Source organism: Orycteropus afer, unplaced genomic scaffold (assembly GCF_000298275.1).
Source record: "Orycteropus afer afer isolate SDZICR_OR568_19922 unplaced genomic scaffold, OryAfe1.0 scaffold00017, whole genome shotgun sequence".
Taxonomy (NCBI): Eukaryota; Metazoa; Chordata; class Mammalia; order Tubulidentata; family Orycteropodidae; genus Orycteropus; species Orycteropus afer.
In genome coordinates, this window is record NW_006921604.1 from 15,031,688 (window position 1) to 15,049,356 (window position 17,669).

The window sequence follows — 17,669 nt, forward strand, 5'->3', positions numbered from 1 at the left end:
GCAATTCCTGTTGTACTTCAGCCCATAGAGGCAGCCATGGTGTCAATCTATCCCATTGAGGGCCTTTTCCTCCTTTGTTGACCCTCCACCTTACCAAGCATGACACCCTTCTCCAAGGAATGGTCCCTTCTGACAACATGATCAAAGTAGGTGAGACGAAGTCTGGTCATTCTCACTTCCAAGTGAGAATATCAGCTGCATTTCCACCAGGACAGATTGGTTAGTTCTTCAAGCAGTCCATAGTACTTTCAGCATTCTTCGCCAGCACCACATCTTAAAAGCATCAATTCTTCAGTCTTCCTTACTCACTGTCCAGCTTTCATATGCATATGAGGCGACTGAAAATGTCATGGCTTGTATCAGGCTACCTTAGTCCTCAAGGAGACATCTTTGTTTTTCACCACTTGAAAGAGGTTCTTTGCAGGCAACTTGCCCAGTGCTATACATCATCTGATGTTCTGACTGCTGCTTCCATTGGCATCAATTGTAGAATCAAGCCATGTGAAGTCTTTGACAACTTCAATCCTTTCTCCATTCATCGTGATGCTGCTTACAAGTCTAGTTGTGAGAATTTTTGTTTTCTTTATATTGAGATGTAATCCATACTGCAGGCTGTAGTCTTCTATCTTCATCAGTAAGAGCTTCAAGTCTTCCTAACTTTCAGCAAGCAAAGTAGTGTCATCAGTGTATCGCAGGTTATTGATGATTCTTCCTCCAATCCGGATGCCACATTCTTCTTCATATGGTCCAGCTTCTTGGATTATTTGCACAGCATACAGATTGAATAAGTATGGTGAAATGATACAACCCTGATGCACTCCCTTCTTGATTTTAAACCATGCAGTGTTCCCTTTTTCTGTTTGAACGACAGCTTCCTGGGCTATGAACAGATTTCTCACGAGTACAATTAGGTGTTCTGGAATTCCCATTCTTCTCAATGTTATCCACAATTTGTTATGACCCACACAATCAAATGCTTTTGCATAGTCAATAAAACACAAGTAAACATCCTTCTGGTATTCTTTTACTTTGAGCCAAGACCCATCAGACATCAGCAATGATATCCCTTGTTCCACATCCTCTTCTGAATCCAGCCTGCACCTCTGGAAGTTCTCTGTCAATATACAGCTGCAACTGTTTTTGAATTATTTTCAGTAAGATTTTACTTGTGTGTGATATTAATGATATTGTTCAATAATTTCCACATTCTGTGGGATCACCTTTCTTTGGAATGCACACAAATATGGATCTCTTCCAGTCAGTTGGCCAGGTAGCTGTCTTCCAAATCTCTTGGCATAACCGAGTGAGTGACTTCAGTGGGGCATCCATTTGTTGAAACATCTCAATGGCTATTTCATCAATTCCTGGAGCCTTGTTCTTCACCAATTCCTTCAGTGCTGCTTCAACTTCTTCCTTCATTACCTTTGGTTCTTGATCATATGGCACCTCCTGAAATGGATGAACATCAACCAGTTCTCTTTGGTACAATGATTCTGTGTATTCCTTCAATCTTCTTTTGATAACTTCCTGTATCATTTACTATTTTGCCCATGAAATCTTTCAGTATTGCAACTAGAGGCTTAATTTTTTTTCCCTCAGTTCTTTCAGCTTGAGAAATGCTGATCATGTTCTTCCCTTTTGGTTTTCTAACTCCAGGTCTTTGCACATTTTGTTATAGTAATTGGCTTTGTCTTCTCAAGCTGCTCTTTGAAATCTTCGGCTCAGCTCTTTTATCTTGTCATTTCTTCCATTTGCTTTAGCTACTCTCCATTCAAGGGCAAGTTTCAGAGTCTCTTCTGACATCCATTTTAGTCTTTTCTTCTTTTCTTATCTTTTTAATGGCTTCTTGCTTTCTTCATGGATGTTGTTCTTGATGTCATCCCACAATTCTTCTGGTTTTCGGTCATTGGTGTTTATTGCTTCAATTCTTCAGATTGTCTCTAAATTCAGGAGGGATATATTCAAGGTCATATTTCGGTTCTCATAGACTTGTTTTAGTTGTCTTCAGCCTCAAGTTAAACTTCTATATGAGCAGTTGATGGTCTGTTCCACAATCAGCTCCAGACCTTGTTTTGACTGACGATAATGAGCCTTTCCATTGCCTCTTGCCACACATGTAGATCTGATTCCTGTGTACTCCATCTGGTGAAGTCCATGTGTATAGCCACTGTGGTAGTTCAGTTTGTGTGTCAATTTGGCTGGGCCTGGTTGAATGAATGGGCAGCTAAAGCAGCTGGGTGTAGTATTCCCCATGATGAGACTGGTAATCAACTCCATGGTGGAATCTACTGTGAGCACCTGAAATAGTTTGTGAATAATTGATAATAACAATTTTTTAAATGTTTGGTATAATTTAGTAGAATGCTAAATAAAAAATTAGGACTTTCTTTGTGGGAAGTTTTAAATTGCCACTCCAATCTTGTTACTTTTATAAATAATAATAATAATAATAAAAAACTTCACTGCCATGAAGTCATTTCTGACTCATAATGATTCCCATTAGGTTTGTGAGGTTGTAAATCTTTACAGAAGTAGATTGTCCCATCTTCCTTCTGGGGCAGCTAGTAGGTTTGAACTGCTGACCTTCCAAGTGCCTTATCCTCTACACCATCAAAGCTCCTTATATAGGGCTGTTCAAATTTTATATTTCTTCTTTAGTCAGTTTTTTAAATTTGTATCTTTCTAGAATTTTTTCCAGAAATTTTTCTAGGAAATCTCCAAGTTTTCTAATTTGTTGGAATACAATTGCTCATAGATTCCACTATAATCCTTTATATTCCTATAAAGTGGGACATAATATCCTCTCTTTCCTTCCTGATTTTAGTAGTTTGATTCCTTGTCATTCAGTCTATCTAAAATCTTGTCCATTTTATTGATTTTTTCAGAGTCAACTTTTGGTTTCACCAATTCACTCTCTATTTTATTTATTTATTTTTTGTATTCTCTATTTTGCTTATTGTGACTCTATGTAGTTTCCTTCCTTCTGGGTGCTTTAGGTGAAGTTTACTCTTCTTTTTCTAGTGTCTGAAGGAGAAGCTTAGGATATTGATTTGAAATTTTTTTTTTTAATTTTAATATAAATATTTACAGCAATAAGTTTCTCTCTAAACACTGCTTAGCTGCATCCCACAAAGTTTGATATGTTGAATGTCATTAGCATTCAGTTAAAATATTTCCTAATTTACCTTGTAATTTCTTCTTTGATTCATTGATTATTTTGGAGTGTTTGGCTTGATTTCCACATATTTGTGAATTTCTCAAGTTTCCTTCTGCTATTAAGTTCTAATTTCATTCTATTGTGGTTGGAGGCAATACTTCAAACAATTTCAACCCTTTAGATTTAGAGGCTTATTTTATGGCCTAGCATAGGAGCTCTGGTGGAGTAGTGGCTAAGGCATTTGACTGCTAACCAGAAGGCTGGTGATTCAAATCCACTCCTCAGAAGGAAGGTTGGGCAATCTTCTGTGGAGATACTGACTCTGAAACCCAAGGAGGAGTTGTTATGTGTCAGATCCGACGCAATGGCAGTGAGTTAGTTAGTTAGTTTAGCATATGATCTATGTTGGAGAATATTCCATAGGTACTTAAGAAGAGTGTAGATTCTGCTGTGTTTGGGTGGAGTTTTCTATTGATGTCAGTTAGGTCTAGTTGGTTTATAGTGTTTTTCAAGTTTTCTACATTCTTGTTGATATTCTGTCTAGTTTTCTAATCATTATCAAAAATGGCCTTCATTTACAACATGTCCCTAGGACAATTTTCAGAGATTTTGATTGTTTCTTTTTTTTTAACTATTTTGACAAATTATGGTTGTTTTGTGGAAAGAGGTTCTGTGGAGCGATTTACATTGCTATTCTGAAAGTGTTTCTCCTTCACTTTCCTCTTTCCCTCATTTTCATTGCCATGGATTTACCACTCTCATGTAAATTTTGTCCCATACTCTGCTTTCTGTTGTTGTTGTTGTTGTTGTTATGTGCCATCGAGTCGAACCCGACTCATAGTGACCCCTCCTTGGGTTTCCGAGGCAGTATCACTGCAGAAGTAGATTGCCCCATCTTCCTTCTGAGGAGTGGCTGGTGGGTTTGAACCGCCAGCCTTCTGGTTAGCAGTCAAGTGTCTTAGCCACTATGCTACCAGAGCTCCCCTCTGCTTTCTAGAATACCTGAATTAAGAAAGAGGTTTTGAAAGAATGATCAAGTAGTATGTGAAAGTACCACTGAATTAGTTGAAATGATGCCAAGGGAAGACACTTTTGGCAGCAAAACCTTCACTTGGTAGAGGAGTTAGCTGCAGAACTCAAGTCTTTTCTCTACATTGATGTGACTATTATGATGGCACTTAAGAACCAAGGTCTTCTGATTCTTAATTCTTTTCTACAGACCATGATGGGAAGCTCTTTCTTTCTTTCTCACTTCTTTGAGAAAAAAAGTATAATGAAAATGAAAATAAAATAACTATTACCAGGAAGCTTTTTACTACAGTTGTTTACATGTTCTTTTCTGAGCGAGCGAGGGGAGACCCAACATAATGCCTTCTTGTGATCCACTTGATAGTCTCATTTTAGTGACTAGATCTGAAGTCAAACTGAAGAGAAAGAAAAAAAAAAAATATGTGAGCCATTAACAGTTCTTTTATTAAAAGTTCCATCTAATGTTTGTTTGCCCTTCTCACCCCTTCCTGTCTCAATTTGCCAATGATCTTTGCTGGGTGTGTGTATACAGAAATTATCTGCCCTCACTAATATGAACTAAGAAAAATTGCAAATCTAGTACAATTATACATGGAAGAGTTACTGGTATAGTATATGAGTAATAATTCTCATTTTCTACTGAGCACAATATGTCACTGCAACAGAATGGCATTTTATCATCTGTAAAATAAAAAGTACTATTAAAAATAATAAAACTAGTATAGATTAAGTGCCAACTACTTTACTCTTTGATTTTTTTTTTTAATGCTCCTACCTATTCTATGAGGTTGTTGTTGTTATGTACCATTGAGTCAGACCCAACTCATAACGACTCCTCTTAGGGTTTCTGAGGCAGTATCACTATGGAAATAGATTGCCCCATCTTCCTTCGGAGGAGTGGCTGGTGGGTTTGAACCACCAGCCTTCTGGTTAGCAATCAAATGCCTTAGGCACTACACTACCAGAGCTCCTTTCTATGAGGTAAATATTATAATTTTCCCCCTTTTCAGATAAGAAAGATTGCAAGGTAAGAAATTTGGCCTTGGGGACCTAGCCAGATGAAGAAGAACTAGGAGCAGATCCATAGAATTCACCTCAACATTTTTCTGTGACAGATTGTTATGCTTCTTTTTCTAATAAATAGATCTTAATAACAAAATTGTTAAAGACGTAAAATGTTGATGTACCTTGGTTTTTGAAAATGAGTTTTTACGTGTATCTCATGGATCTGGTTCTGTTTCTTGCTTTTTTTTTTTTAATACTGTGTAAAGCTTTCAGAAAGATGGACTTGATTTTTTTTTCCTATGAATTACAGCTCATAAAGCTCAGTAATGTGCTGGTGTGTTTGTTATCCTTCTGTCTGCCTTCCTCCATCTCTCTCTTTCCCCTTCTCTTCCTCTTCTTCCTAGCCTCCCTTTCTTCCTTATTCTTCTAGAAAAAACCATATGACCTAGTTTTCCAGGACACTCTTGGTTCAAGCATAATTATATATGGTCACTGTGTTGTTGTGTGCCATCAAGTTGATTTGGACTCCATGTGACAGAACAGAACTGCCCCATAGGGTTTCCTCTGCTGAAATCTTGACAGAGGTAGATCACCAAGTCTTTCTCCTATAGAGCTGCTGAGTGGGTTGGAGTCTCTGAACTTTCAGCCGGCAGACAAATCCTTAACTGTTGCATCACCAGGGCTCCTTATGGTCACTTCTAAACACACTGCCATCCAGTCAATTCCGACTCATAGCAACCCTATTGGGTTTCCAAGGCTGTAAATCTTTATGGAAGCAGAATGTCTCTTCTTTCTTTCATGGAGCAACTTGTAGATTTGAACTACCAACCTTTTGGTTAGCAGCCAAGTGCCTTAACTACTACACCACGAGAGCTCCTTTACAGTCCCTTCACCAAAAACAAAAACAAAAAAACAAATTCACTGCCATTGAGTAGATTACAACTCATAGCGCACCCCATTGGGTTTCCGAGGCTGTAAATCTTCACGGAAGTAGATCGCTCGACCTCCTTCCAGAGCAGCTGGTGGGTTATGAACTGCTGATTTTCTGATGCTTCATTATTATGGAAGTTAAGGGTGAACAAGTTGTGGTTGCCCACTAGATGTCAGCAGTGTAACCTCTGGAGAACACTCAAGGAAAGCATTTTATTACAAGAGTCAAATCAGAGCAAATAATTAAGTGCAGTTCAAGAGCTACCTGCTGCCTTGGCCATTCAAAACAAGGGCAAGAGCAGGGGGAGGAGAGAGAGCAGGTGCAGGGCAGGTAGCACTTTCTTGGGTTCTGACAGGAAAGGAAGGCCTCCTCTCCTCGTTAAAACTCCGATGATATTTCGAATGAGCAATATGTTGTCATTTTGAATTTTCACTCAAAAGATGAAGCCAGTGTGGAGTAAAGCTAGGAATCGGCTTTGAATGAAGAAGTATTTTTCTTTTCTCATCATTGCTTTTCCTATCATGATGAGATAGAGGTCATACAGAGCTTTACTGAATGACTGCTTTTAAGTCAGAAGCTGAATTACCTGAACACAAATGCTTTAAAGAAGATTAGAAGACATCAACACTCAGAGCTCAGTGACACAGTTGGATTGTTAGCATGACTCACGGATTGTACGTATGTTACCTTTGAGCCAGGTTGATGCAGTTGCTTTCTAGAAGCCATCCTCACTTCAGACGTGTGGCACACATCGGCGCAAATGAGTGTAGGTAGGAGATAGAAGCCCACACCATGTTTTTTCAGATATTTGTGGCTTTCAGCCCTTGGAATTGGTTGCTATTGCTGGTGGCACTCAAATATTCTGATGCATCTTCTGATTTGAATTTCGCAAATTCCACTGCCCAACAGTGGAACGGCAACTCTAATGCTCGATTTGCTGCTGCCAGCACAGAGCCAGGTGAAAGGATATCTGTTTTTTCATTGGATTATGACTATGTGCAAATTCCTTATGAAGTTACCCTCTGGATACTTCTAGCATCCCTTGCAAAAATAGGTAAGTCCCAGAACACCTGGTTGTGGGAGATTTTTTCTACATGAGAATGCCTGTTAAGTGGTGGAATAAATTGATTTTAACTGTTATTGCTTTTACTCTAAAAAGCCTGTTCCCTTGGGTCAAGGGAATTGCTTTTTATGAAAGCATTTAACGCTTGGGGATTGTGCTTAGAAATTTAAGAGCATACTTATGGGTAATGGTTTGTTTTAGTTCCTTTCTAATATTAGAGTGACAACCATGTGACATTACTTGGCAGGTAAAAATCTCAAGTTTTGTGTTTCTTAAAAATATAAAGGGAAAATCATATAGACCTCAGGGTGGTGCAGGTAGGAAATTTTAAGAGCCACAAAATGATTCTTCATGTAAAATATTCTTCCTTCATTCTTAACTATGCAACCATGGACATCATCAATGGCTCCCATTTTTCATTCTTTGAAACTGATGTGTGTTGCAAACTGACAGAAAGCGAAGAGCAAGACAAACATAGGCAACACTTCCATCACTGAGTGATGGGATATGTTAGTGTGTGAGATTGTGTCCGTCAATAAAATATTGGTTTATAGCAGATCCAAAGGGAGAGTCATGGAGACACCTCTGGGTTTTTTTTTTTTTTTTTTTGTGAAATAAAGGGAATTCAAGTGAATAGATTAAATTTTAATCAAGACTTCTTCGTGCTAAGAAACCAAAGTGGTGTTTTACCCCCTGTTACTGTTTATCACAAACTCCACCCTCTTGCCTCCTTGAAATCAGCTTATTCCAAGGTGGAAAATTGACACAGTTATCTCAGTTATTAAGCATAAATTCTCCATTGGTTCACTTATAAACTTCATATTTTTTAAGCAGGTATATATTGTGTTATTGAGATATATAATCTTGATGAAATATTTTGATGCTCATTTATATATTTTTTCTAGGGTGGGTGGGAAATCTGGAAACCTGGCAGTTAGCTATTTGACATCAGGACTATGGATTTTCCCTAGTCATTTAACACCCTCTCCAAGGATATTGGAGGCACTGGTATATTTATTAGATGTTTCTTTGTCACTGCTACTCATTTTGAGTTAGTAAACTATGAAAACTGAGTTGGAATTGCCAGTTTTCAGAACTCTTGTGCTATTTGTTAAACATTCAATTTACATAAAATGTCTCACATTATGTTTTAAAAGTACTCAAATAAAAATGGCTTTCCAAGTGGATGCTTTTCAGTTCAGAGCTTAGGGTCTAACACATTTCATGGGATGGCATGGACACTAAGAATATACAAGGTGGTCTTATGTGCATCTTGAGTTATCCTTTGTAACCAATGCTAGAGATTCTAAGTTCTTCTTTTCCTGTCCATCGTAATGGGTGAAATGGTCTGAGAATCAGGAAACTATCTGACACTATCTAGCTTATCACTTAGCATTTCTAAATCTGTTTGTTCATCTGTGAAATTGTTTCTAAAGTCCCTTTGTAGTCTAACATGTTGCACAAATGAGGATTTTCTAACAGAAAAGAAACATGTTACATCAGTAAACACCTCAATGCAGAAAAGATACATTTCACCTTGGTTTCTATATTAGAATACAATAAAGTTTGTTCTTTGGAAACTAACTGAAGATTCTTGTATGTGCCCAGATGCACCACGACTAGATGGGAGGAGTTCCGTAAGGGCATGATTGTTCATGTTGTTGTTGTTATGTGCTGTCCAGTTCGCCCTGACTCATAGCAACCTCTCCTTGGATTTCCGAGGCATTATCACTACGGAAGTAGATTGCCCAACCTTCCTTCCGAGGAGTGGTTGGTGGGTTTGAACCACCAGCCTTCTGGTTAGCAGTCAAGTGCTTTAGGCACTATGCTACCAGAGCTCCCATGATTCCTTTGGTATGATTGTTCATAGAGCAGCTGATTTAAATGTTCTTTGATTTTCAAGCTGACACAATTCAATATACTTTGGAAAATTAAAATAATTTAAATGAGATAGCAGTAGGATCATTCTTATTTAAGGACAATTCCATATTTGCTAATATTCAAGAATTCAGATTATTTTTCTAGCACATATGGACATGTGGAGCAACAAGAAAAGGAACTCATATTTGTTGAATATATAGCACAATACCAGGTACTAACTAGTACTTTTATATACAGGTATGTGTCTCTTAATGTCCATCTGACAGTGTCTGATGTAAATACATCTGTGGTCCCATGACTTTTCTCTTTTTTTTTTTTTTTTAAAAAAAAGGGAAAACAGTTCTCCTTTTGTCTTTTATTTCTCCCAATGGTTTTAAAGACCCAAACTCAGACTCTTGTAGCACTGGACCATAAGTGGCATACAGGTAGATCAAGCAGAAGACATGGCTCTGGTCATGGGCTCTTGGGCTTTGTCCTAAGGGCAGTGGTAGTGGGCTATTGCTGCTCCTCAGGTAGGAAGAACAAGAAACAGTGCAGGGTGTGTTCCACTACTTCTCTACTCCTCTTCATTCCCACTGTTGCTGCTGTAACCACTCAAAACAAACCAAAAACCAAACTCACTGCTGTCGAGTCAGATTTGACTCATTGCAACTCCTCCTTGGGTTTCCGAGGCAGTATCACTATGGAAGTAGATTGCCAGACCTTCCTTCTGAGGAGTGGCTGGTGGGTTTGAACCTCCAGGCTTCTGGTTAGCAGTCAAATGCCTTAGGCACTACATCACAGCCACCTGACACCAGTTAATTCCCTTCTATCTCTGTCCGTAGCTCAAGCAGCAGTAGCAGCAGCAACGTGGAAACCATCGGAAGTGAGCTCCCTTAAGGTTGTAATATGGTGTTCTCACAATATCCAAGTCATATAACATGCTATTTCACAGAACATATCTGTCTGTTAAGCAACACATACCTGTATAGTGTTTCATTTACCAAGGCTGAAAAATATGATTTTCAAAACACTATTACTAAGGAACTTATATTATGTGGTCTTTGAGATTCTATATTATAAAATCTGAATCAAGATATAATTAATAATAATAATTATTATAATCCATTATTTTATTCAACCATTAAATCAAGGCATTGAGCCCTGGTGCATTATGTTGGAATGACTATGGTCTGTAACCTCATAAAACTTAACTCCAATGAGGAAGACAGACCAGGTAACCTAGTACTGTCTGGTAGGTATTTTGACAGAAGAATACCAAAACAATTCCCAAACCTTTTTAAACTACTCATTTATTCATATTATAGAGAAAGGATGTCATTGAACAAAGATAATACAAGTCACTTCAGACTTTGTGGTTTATCAGTTTCTTGGAATATTACAGAAGAATGCTCCTTGAGTCATTGGACAGTCCATTCTTGTATTATTATTCCATTCTTGTAGGACCATCTTCTCCCTGGTTTTTGAGTAGGTCTTTTTTATTTGTGACCATTTAAGTTTCAGATGCTGGAATTGTAAAAGTTACCGACTCCATTGTCCAACATGAAAAGGGGAAACTTTTAAAATGTATAATAAATAATATATTGCTTTTAATTTTCTAGAATTTCATGCAGTATCTTGCTTTATATGTCAATGCATATAAATTTTCCTTTTATAGTGCCCTACTTAAGAATATGTAGACTTTTCCCAATGACACTGGTATAGGGTGGCATCCTTGGCTTAAGGAAGGTGGATGTCAAAGCCATTCCAGGAAACTGCATTCTTGGAAGCAGGCCCAACCTGGAGAGTTAATCCTGAGAAAATCACACTATGGGTTCTTCCATCTTAAGGAAAGTTAAACTCGATTAAAATAAGCATTAAGAGAAGAACAAGTCATCAGGAAATGCAGAGTACAGAACTCCAGAATCCAGAGGAAGATACATTATTTCCAGAGTGCAACAATGCAACCATTGCCGTGGAGTTGGATCCACCCATAGCGACCCGTCCTTGGGTTTCTGAGGCAGTATCACCACTGAAGTAGATTGACCAACCTTCCTTCAGGGGAGTGGATGGTGGGTTTGAATCTCCAACCTTCTGGTTAGCAGTCAAATGCCTTAGGCACTACGCCACCAGAGCTCCCTTCCAGAGTGCAGAATCCTTTAAACTAGCATTGAAGTCAGTGTGCTAGGGGCATTGGGATGGTATCTATTGATGATAATTATATTCCATTGTATTAACTTGCCTTTGGTTGGTGAATGGAAAGTCTAAAGCAGAGGCCAAAGGAACACACACTCTATGGATAGTTGAACCTAAAAATTTCTAAAGAGAAACTCACTGTCTCCCCAGGATCTATGCAGGGAAGCCCACTTTCCTTAGCTTTGAATTTAAGGCTCTCCATTCTCTGGCTCAAAATTATCCAATTCATCATCTTCCCACTACTTTTCCCCATTCAAAATTTGCCCCAGCAAGTGTAAATGAATGTCATAAATGTGTGACTGGACCTTGCCTCTCCTCTTTTGCATCCGAAATTCTCCCACCTAAAATGTTAAAGCACCGGGCTGCTAATCCAAAGGTTGGCAGTTGGAACCCACCAGCTGCTCTGCAGGAGGAAGATGAGGCATTCTGCTTCTGTAAAGACTTACAGCCTCGGAAACCCTGTGGAACAGTTCTACTCTGTCCTATAAGGTCTCTGTGAGTTGGAATCAAATCAATGGCAGTGGGTTTGGTTTTAGTGTAAAATATCTTCCATTCTGTTATTCAACTATGTAAATCCTGGTCCTTCTCCAACTACCGTTCAACTTCTACTTTCCATGTAAAAGCTTCTCAGAGCAGCACTTCATTCATTCCTTGACTTATACACATATAGATTCTTTCAGTAAATAGATCAGCTATGGAGGAAAAGGCACCTTACTAAGCACTTTGAAGAGATATAAAGATATATATCATTGTGTCTGAATTTAAGGAGCTTAGAGATCAGTAAAGGAGATAAACTATACACACAAATGGATAAGAAAAGGATCAGTGTTGCTAGATACAGATACAAATATAGGTAAAATGTTACAATAATTCAGAAGAAGACATATTATTTCCCTGGGAGGAAGTTGGAAAAGGTAGGCCTCAAAATGTGAGCAGGACTTGAACAAACTGAGAAAAAGGACAACCCCAGGAGAAATAACAGCATAAGAAGATAAGAAAGAAGACCTGCTTGGTAAAAAGGTATTTGTAGGCCATGGCAAAGTAATGCAGGGTATGAAATAAGCTTAGAGGAAGTCCTATGGTGACTTTCATGCTCTGACCATTTATCACATTTGCTGGAATATTCAATACTCACTTCATTGTATCCTTATCAGGTATATTTTTGCTTTCTTTGCTCATGTCTTGTTTCTAAATTGTCATCATAGCAGTACTTGTAGCAAACTCCTTTGAATATCCACTTTACAGTACTTAACAGAGCATATGGTTTGGTCTTTGCCCAGGATGCCAAACAAATATCCACAGTTTGAAATCCTTGAGATGCTTTCTATGCCTTCAGAGTGTTAGGTGAGGAATGAGACTATCAGATATTCATGACAAGAAAAACCTGCCTGGCAGCACTGTTGGGATGGACTTGGAGGCTGAGGGTGAAATTAGAGATCTGGAGGATAATGCAGAAATTAGGAGAAGAAATGAGGAGAGACTAAATGAAGGCAGTAGCCTTAGAAATGGAGAGAGTTGTAACTGATGAAATATGGGGCTGATTGCATAAGGGGACGATGATGAAGGGGCAAGTTCATGAGAAAGTGTCTTCCTGAGTGACTGAACAAATGGCAATGTCATTGTTTAAGTAAGGAAATCAAAATAAAGGGTTATTTTATTTTTGGTTTGTTTGTTGGAGAGGGGAACAGGACCAAGGGGAACCAGGGGAACTTGGAAGGTTAATATAGAATAAGGTGAGGTTTGAGTGACTCTGCATGAGTTAAAGGTGGGTTTTGCATTAATGCAGAAGAGTTTTGTCTTCTCTCCTTTTCCCTCCTGTGCCCTTCAAATCCCTAGAAGATGGAAAAAGCAGGAAGGAGTTAGGGAAAAGGGGACAACTGACTGAGAAAACTTTCTACTGAATTGGGTCCAACACATGAAAGACTTGATCTCATTTAAAACCCACACAAGATGGCCAGTTGGACAAAATTAATACCTGCTATTGATGGAGTAGGAGCTCTGGTAGCATAATGTCTAAGGCACTTAACTGCTAACCAGAAGGCTGGCGGTTCAAACCCACCAGCCACTCCTCAGAAGGAAGGTTGGGCAATCTACTTCTGTAGTGATACTGCCTCGGAAACCCTAGGAGGAGTCTCTATGGGTTGGGGACAACTCAACGACACATAACAACAACAGAAACTGATTCAGTGCTGAGATTCAGAAATGACAGACAGCTTGCTCAAGGTCCCATCTATATGGTTAAACATATTTTTGTACATAACAACTAATGGTATATTAGTGGCCAGAATTGTTTTACTTGCAAGCACCTTCATATAACCTCTGCTCTTCCCCAGGTTTCCATCTGTACCACAAACTGCCAGGCCTCATGCCAGAAAGCTGCCTCCTCATTATTGTCGGGGTCCTGGTGGGCAGCATCATCTTTGGCACTGACCACAAATCACCTCCAGTCATGGATTCGAGTATCTACTTCCTGTATCTCCTTCCACCCATTATCCTAGAGGGTGGTTACTTCATGCCCACCCGGCCCTTCTTTGAGAATTTTGGCTCCATCCTGTGGTGGGCTGGACTGGGGGCCCTGATCAACGCTTTTGGCATTGGCTTCTCCCTCTACCTCATCTGCCAGATCAAGGCCTTTGGCCTCAGTGATGTTAACCTGCTGCAGAACCTGCTGTTTGGCAGCCTGATCTCAGCTGTGGACCCTGTGGCTGTGTTGGCTGTGTTCGAGGAGGCGCGTGTGAATGAGCCACTCTACATGATGATCTTCGGGGAGGCCCTTCTCAATGATGGAATTAGTGTGGTAAGATGCCATTGACATGTCCCCTGAGGAGATCAGGGGTCAAGAGCAGGGTTGAGGACAGGGGGCTGTTCTTGAGGCTAATGGGCTGGGCTGTAGCAGGACTGGGATAGCTTCAGCCAATGCTGTGTGGCCCAAGTCCTGGTGACTTTTCTAGGATCTGCACTGTGTACATAATTGTTCACTAATGTGGCTTGTCACTTTCTAACCAACTAGCTTCTTTAAAGAGAGTAAAAGGAGAGAGGAGATATAATTCTGCAGTGAAATTCAATTTTCCACTTAGCAAACAGGACTGTTGCTAAGGCTCTTCTATGTTTTCACACAAGGAAAAGCAACAGTTTATGCTTTTATTTTGACTAATTTACCTGACCTCACCCTCACTCTCTTTATATGCTTTGTTTTATTTAACATGCTGCATTAGGTGAAGTTAAAGAAGATTTGCAGAACAGCGATAGTCTGTATATCAATCTCAATTGCATGACTCATAGGAAAAATGTGAGTGAGATATTTTTTGCTTAAGAACCCTTCTAGAGAGAAGATGCGCGGAAGGAAGGTTGGGCAATCCTACTTCCGTAGTGATACTGCCTCGGAAACCCAAGGAGGGGTCGCTATGAGTCGGGGCCGACTCGATGGCACATAACAACAACAACAACAGAGAGAAGATGAGACAGACTACCAGGCTAGATCAATTTTTAACAGAGGGAACCAGAAGAGATGATAGTTTGAGGTAGCTGGAATATTTAGAACTAGCCAGTCACTTTGCTCAGTTTCAACTTATTCCTATAAATCCCTCATCAGTTGGTAGTCTATATGACTTTCTGCTCTTCTTATTTTAAAACTTATGTCACATTACTTAAGTCATGCTAGAATATATGTTCATCGTAAAACAGCAACAGTACAAAATTCTACAGCATAAAACACAAACGCTTCCACTTTCCCCTCTGTCTGTGCTCTCCTCAAGAGGTAACCACTTTTATCAGTTTAGCCTTTGCCCTCCCAGTCTTTATAATATGCATTTAAAAAAAAAAAAAAAACCTGACTGCTGTCAAATTGAATCTAACTCATAGCGACCCCTCCTTGGGTTTCTGAGGCAGTATCACTATGGAAGTAGATTGCCCAAACTTCCTTCTGAGAAGTGGCTGGTGGATTTGACCTGCCAGCCTTCTGGTTAGCGGTCAAATGCCTTAGACACTATGCCATATATGTAATTCACTTCAAAAAGTTTGAAGGCATTGAAAATCCTGTGAAGCCCACTTTTACTCTGACACACATGTCATCACCATGAGTCAGAATCCACTGGAATAGTTTAGAAGTAGTTTATGAGTTTGATTTTACATAAATGGGGTGGGATTACAAAACAATCTAGTGGCACAGTGGTTAAAGCATTTGGCTGGTAACCAAAAAAGTCAGAGGTTTGAACCCACCAGCTACTTAGTGGGAGAAAGATGAGACAGTAGGATTCTGTAAAGGTTTACAACCTTGGAAACCCTATGGGGCAGTTCTACTCTATGCTGTAAGAGCAACTCAATGGTACAGTTTGTTTTTGGTTTGGGGTGGGATTACATGTGATGATATATATTTATTTCTTGACTAAGATTTAGTCAGCTTTTTTTTAATCCAAATTTTTCACTCAACAATGTTGCAGTGAACATTTCTGTTTCTGTGTCCATCACTTTTGTCCATTTGTGAGTATTTTTATAAGGTATATTCTTGGAAGTGAAATTTCTCAGTTAAAAATTATTTACATTTAAAATTTGGACAGATGCTGCCAAGACTTCACAGAAAGTCTTTATTGAATTACATTCACATGACAGTGTGTTAAATACATGTTTCCTTGTATCCTTGCCAAAACTGGACAGTTTTCTTCATGTTTTCCAATCCAATGAGCACAAAATGGTTTCTCATCTTTGTTTTAATTTGCATGATGATGTTAAGCTTCTTTACAATGACAGTGGATCATTAGTGTTTCTCATGCTGTAATTTGAAGTTAATATCTTTTCAGGGTTGCCAGATCAAAAAAAAAAAAAAAATTTGAATTTTAGATAAACAATGAATATTTTTTTAGTATAAGTATGTCCCAACTACTGCAAACAAATGTTGTGATATACACATTTTTCTTATTGATTTATAGGACCTCATTAAATTATAAATTTTAACTGAATGATACACACAAACCAAACTTTTTTTTTTTTTTTTAGGATTTGGGTGAAGATTTACAGAGTAAATTCACTTTTCATACAGCAGTTCACATATACTTTGTCTCATGTCATTGACCAAAATTTACAATGCAGCAGCTCCCCTCCCACTTCCTCCCCATAGTTACCTCCTCCCAGTGTCCATCCCTTCCTACTCTTCGAGAGGCCCATTGTCTGCCAACCCTGTATATGATCTTGGATACACTCTCCATTTAGACATACATAATTGTTTAGCTTGTTCACCCATCTATCCGTCCCTATACCCATGTTTGCTTTCACTGACAACTCAGTACTGTATATGCAAAGGGGTTCATATTTGTTGACAAACCAAACATTTTATCCCATTCTATCACTAAGTGTTCCTGATGATGCATTTTATCCTATAGAATTTTTTAATTTTTATGAAGTCAGAGAGAAATATGGAGCCCAGAACAATCTCTTGTGGCTCTGGGTTTCATATTTTGCTTTGGTGGACTGTACCTCATCAAAGAATATGCAAACACTCTTATTTATTTTATTTTATATATATTTAAAATTGTGGTTTGAGTGAAAGTTTACAGAGCAAATTCATTTTCCATTCAACAGTTCATACACATTTTGTTATGTGACATCAATTGCAATCCCCATTCCTCCATGTGGATAACTTTTCCCTGTGTCTTTTTTTCCTATGCATTCCTGACCTCTGAGCTACCTCCCTGTGCAAATACTGCTCTTCTGATCTCCACGGTTTATTGTTCTAAGGAGTGTAACTACCTGGTGTGATTGCTCCCCTTGTAGGCCTGTTGTGAGTTCAGTTCCCAAAAGGTGACTAAGGGCCATAGTCTCAGGGGTTTCGCCAGTCTCTAACAGACCAGCAAGCCTGGTCTCTTATAATTTTGAGTTTTGGTCCATATTTTTCCCCCGCTCTATTCAGGATCTCTTATTTTAATCCCTTTCCAAGTGGTTGACAGTGGTAGCCAACCACCATCTAGTTCTGGTCACAGGGCCATGTAAGCTGAGGTTCTGATGGCCCACTAGTCCTTTGGACTAATTGTTTCCATGATCTTTGATTTTCTTCACCTTCTTTGATCCAGATGAGGAGAGACCAAACATCGCATCTTAGATGGCCACTTGCAAAATTTTAAGACCCTAGTCACTACTCACCAAAAAGAATGAAGAACAATGTTTTTGTGTACTATGTTGTGCAACTTGAGCTTGATGTCCCCCATCACCATAGACCCGGCGACCCACTCCCTCAAGGAGTTTGGCTGTGGCTAAGCTCTGGTAGCATCATGCCTAAGGTACTTGACTGCTAACCAGAACGCTGGTGGTTGAGACCCACCAGCCACTCCTCAGGAGGAAGGTCAGGCAATCTACTTCTGTAGAGATGTTGTTGTTGTTGTTGTTGTTATGTGCCGTCGAGTCGACCCCCGACTCATAGCGACCCCTCCTTGGGTTTC

The 17,669-nt window shown here is 39.2% G+C and overlaps 1 protein-coding gene across 1 annotated transcript in view; it reads left to right on the forward strand.

The window, feature by feature from the left end:
* Positions 1–6,914: 6,914 nt before the first annotated feature.
* Positions 6,915–17,669, forward strand: part of SLC9A4 (solute carrier family 9 member A4) — a 97,625-nt gene continuing 86,870 nt past the window's right edge. Inside the window, exons 1-2 of the mRNA XM_007959489.1 lie at positions 6,915–7,176; positions 13,575–14,038. Coding sequence (XP_007957680.1) covers positions 6,915–7,176; positions 13,575–14,038 — 726 coding nt within the window. The remainder of the gene's footprint in view (positions 7,177–13,574; positions 14,039–17,669) is intronic.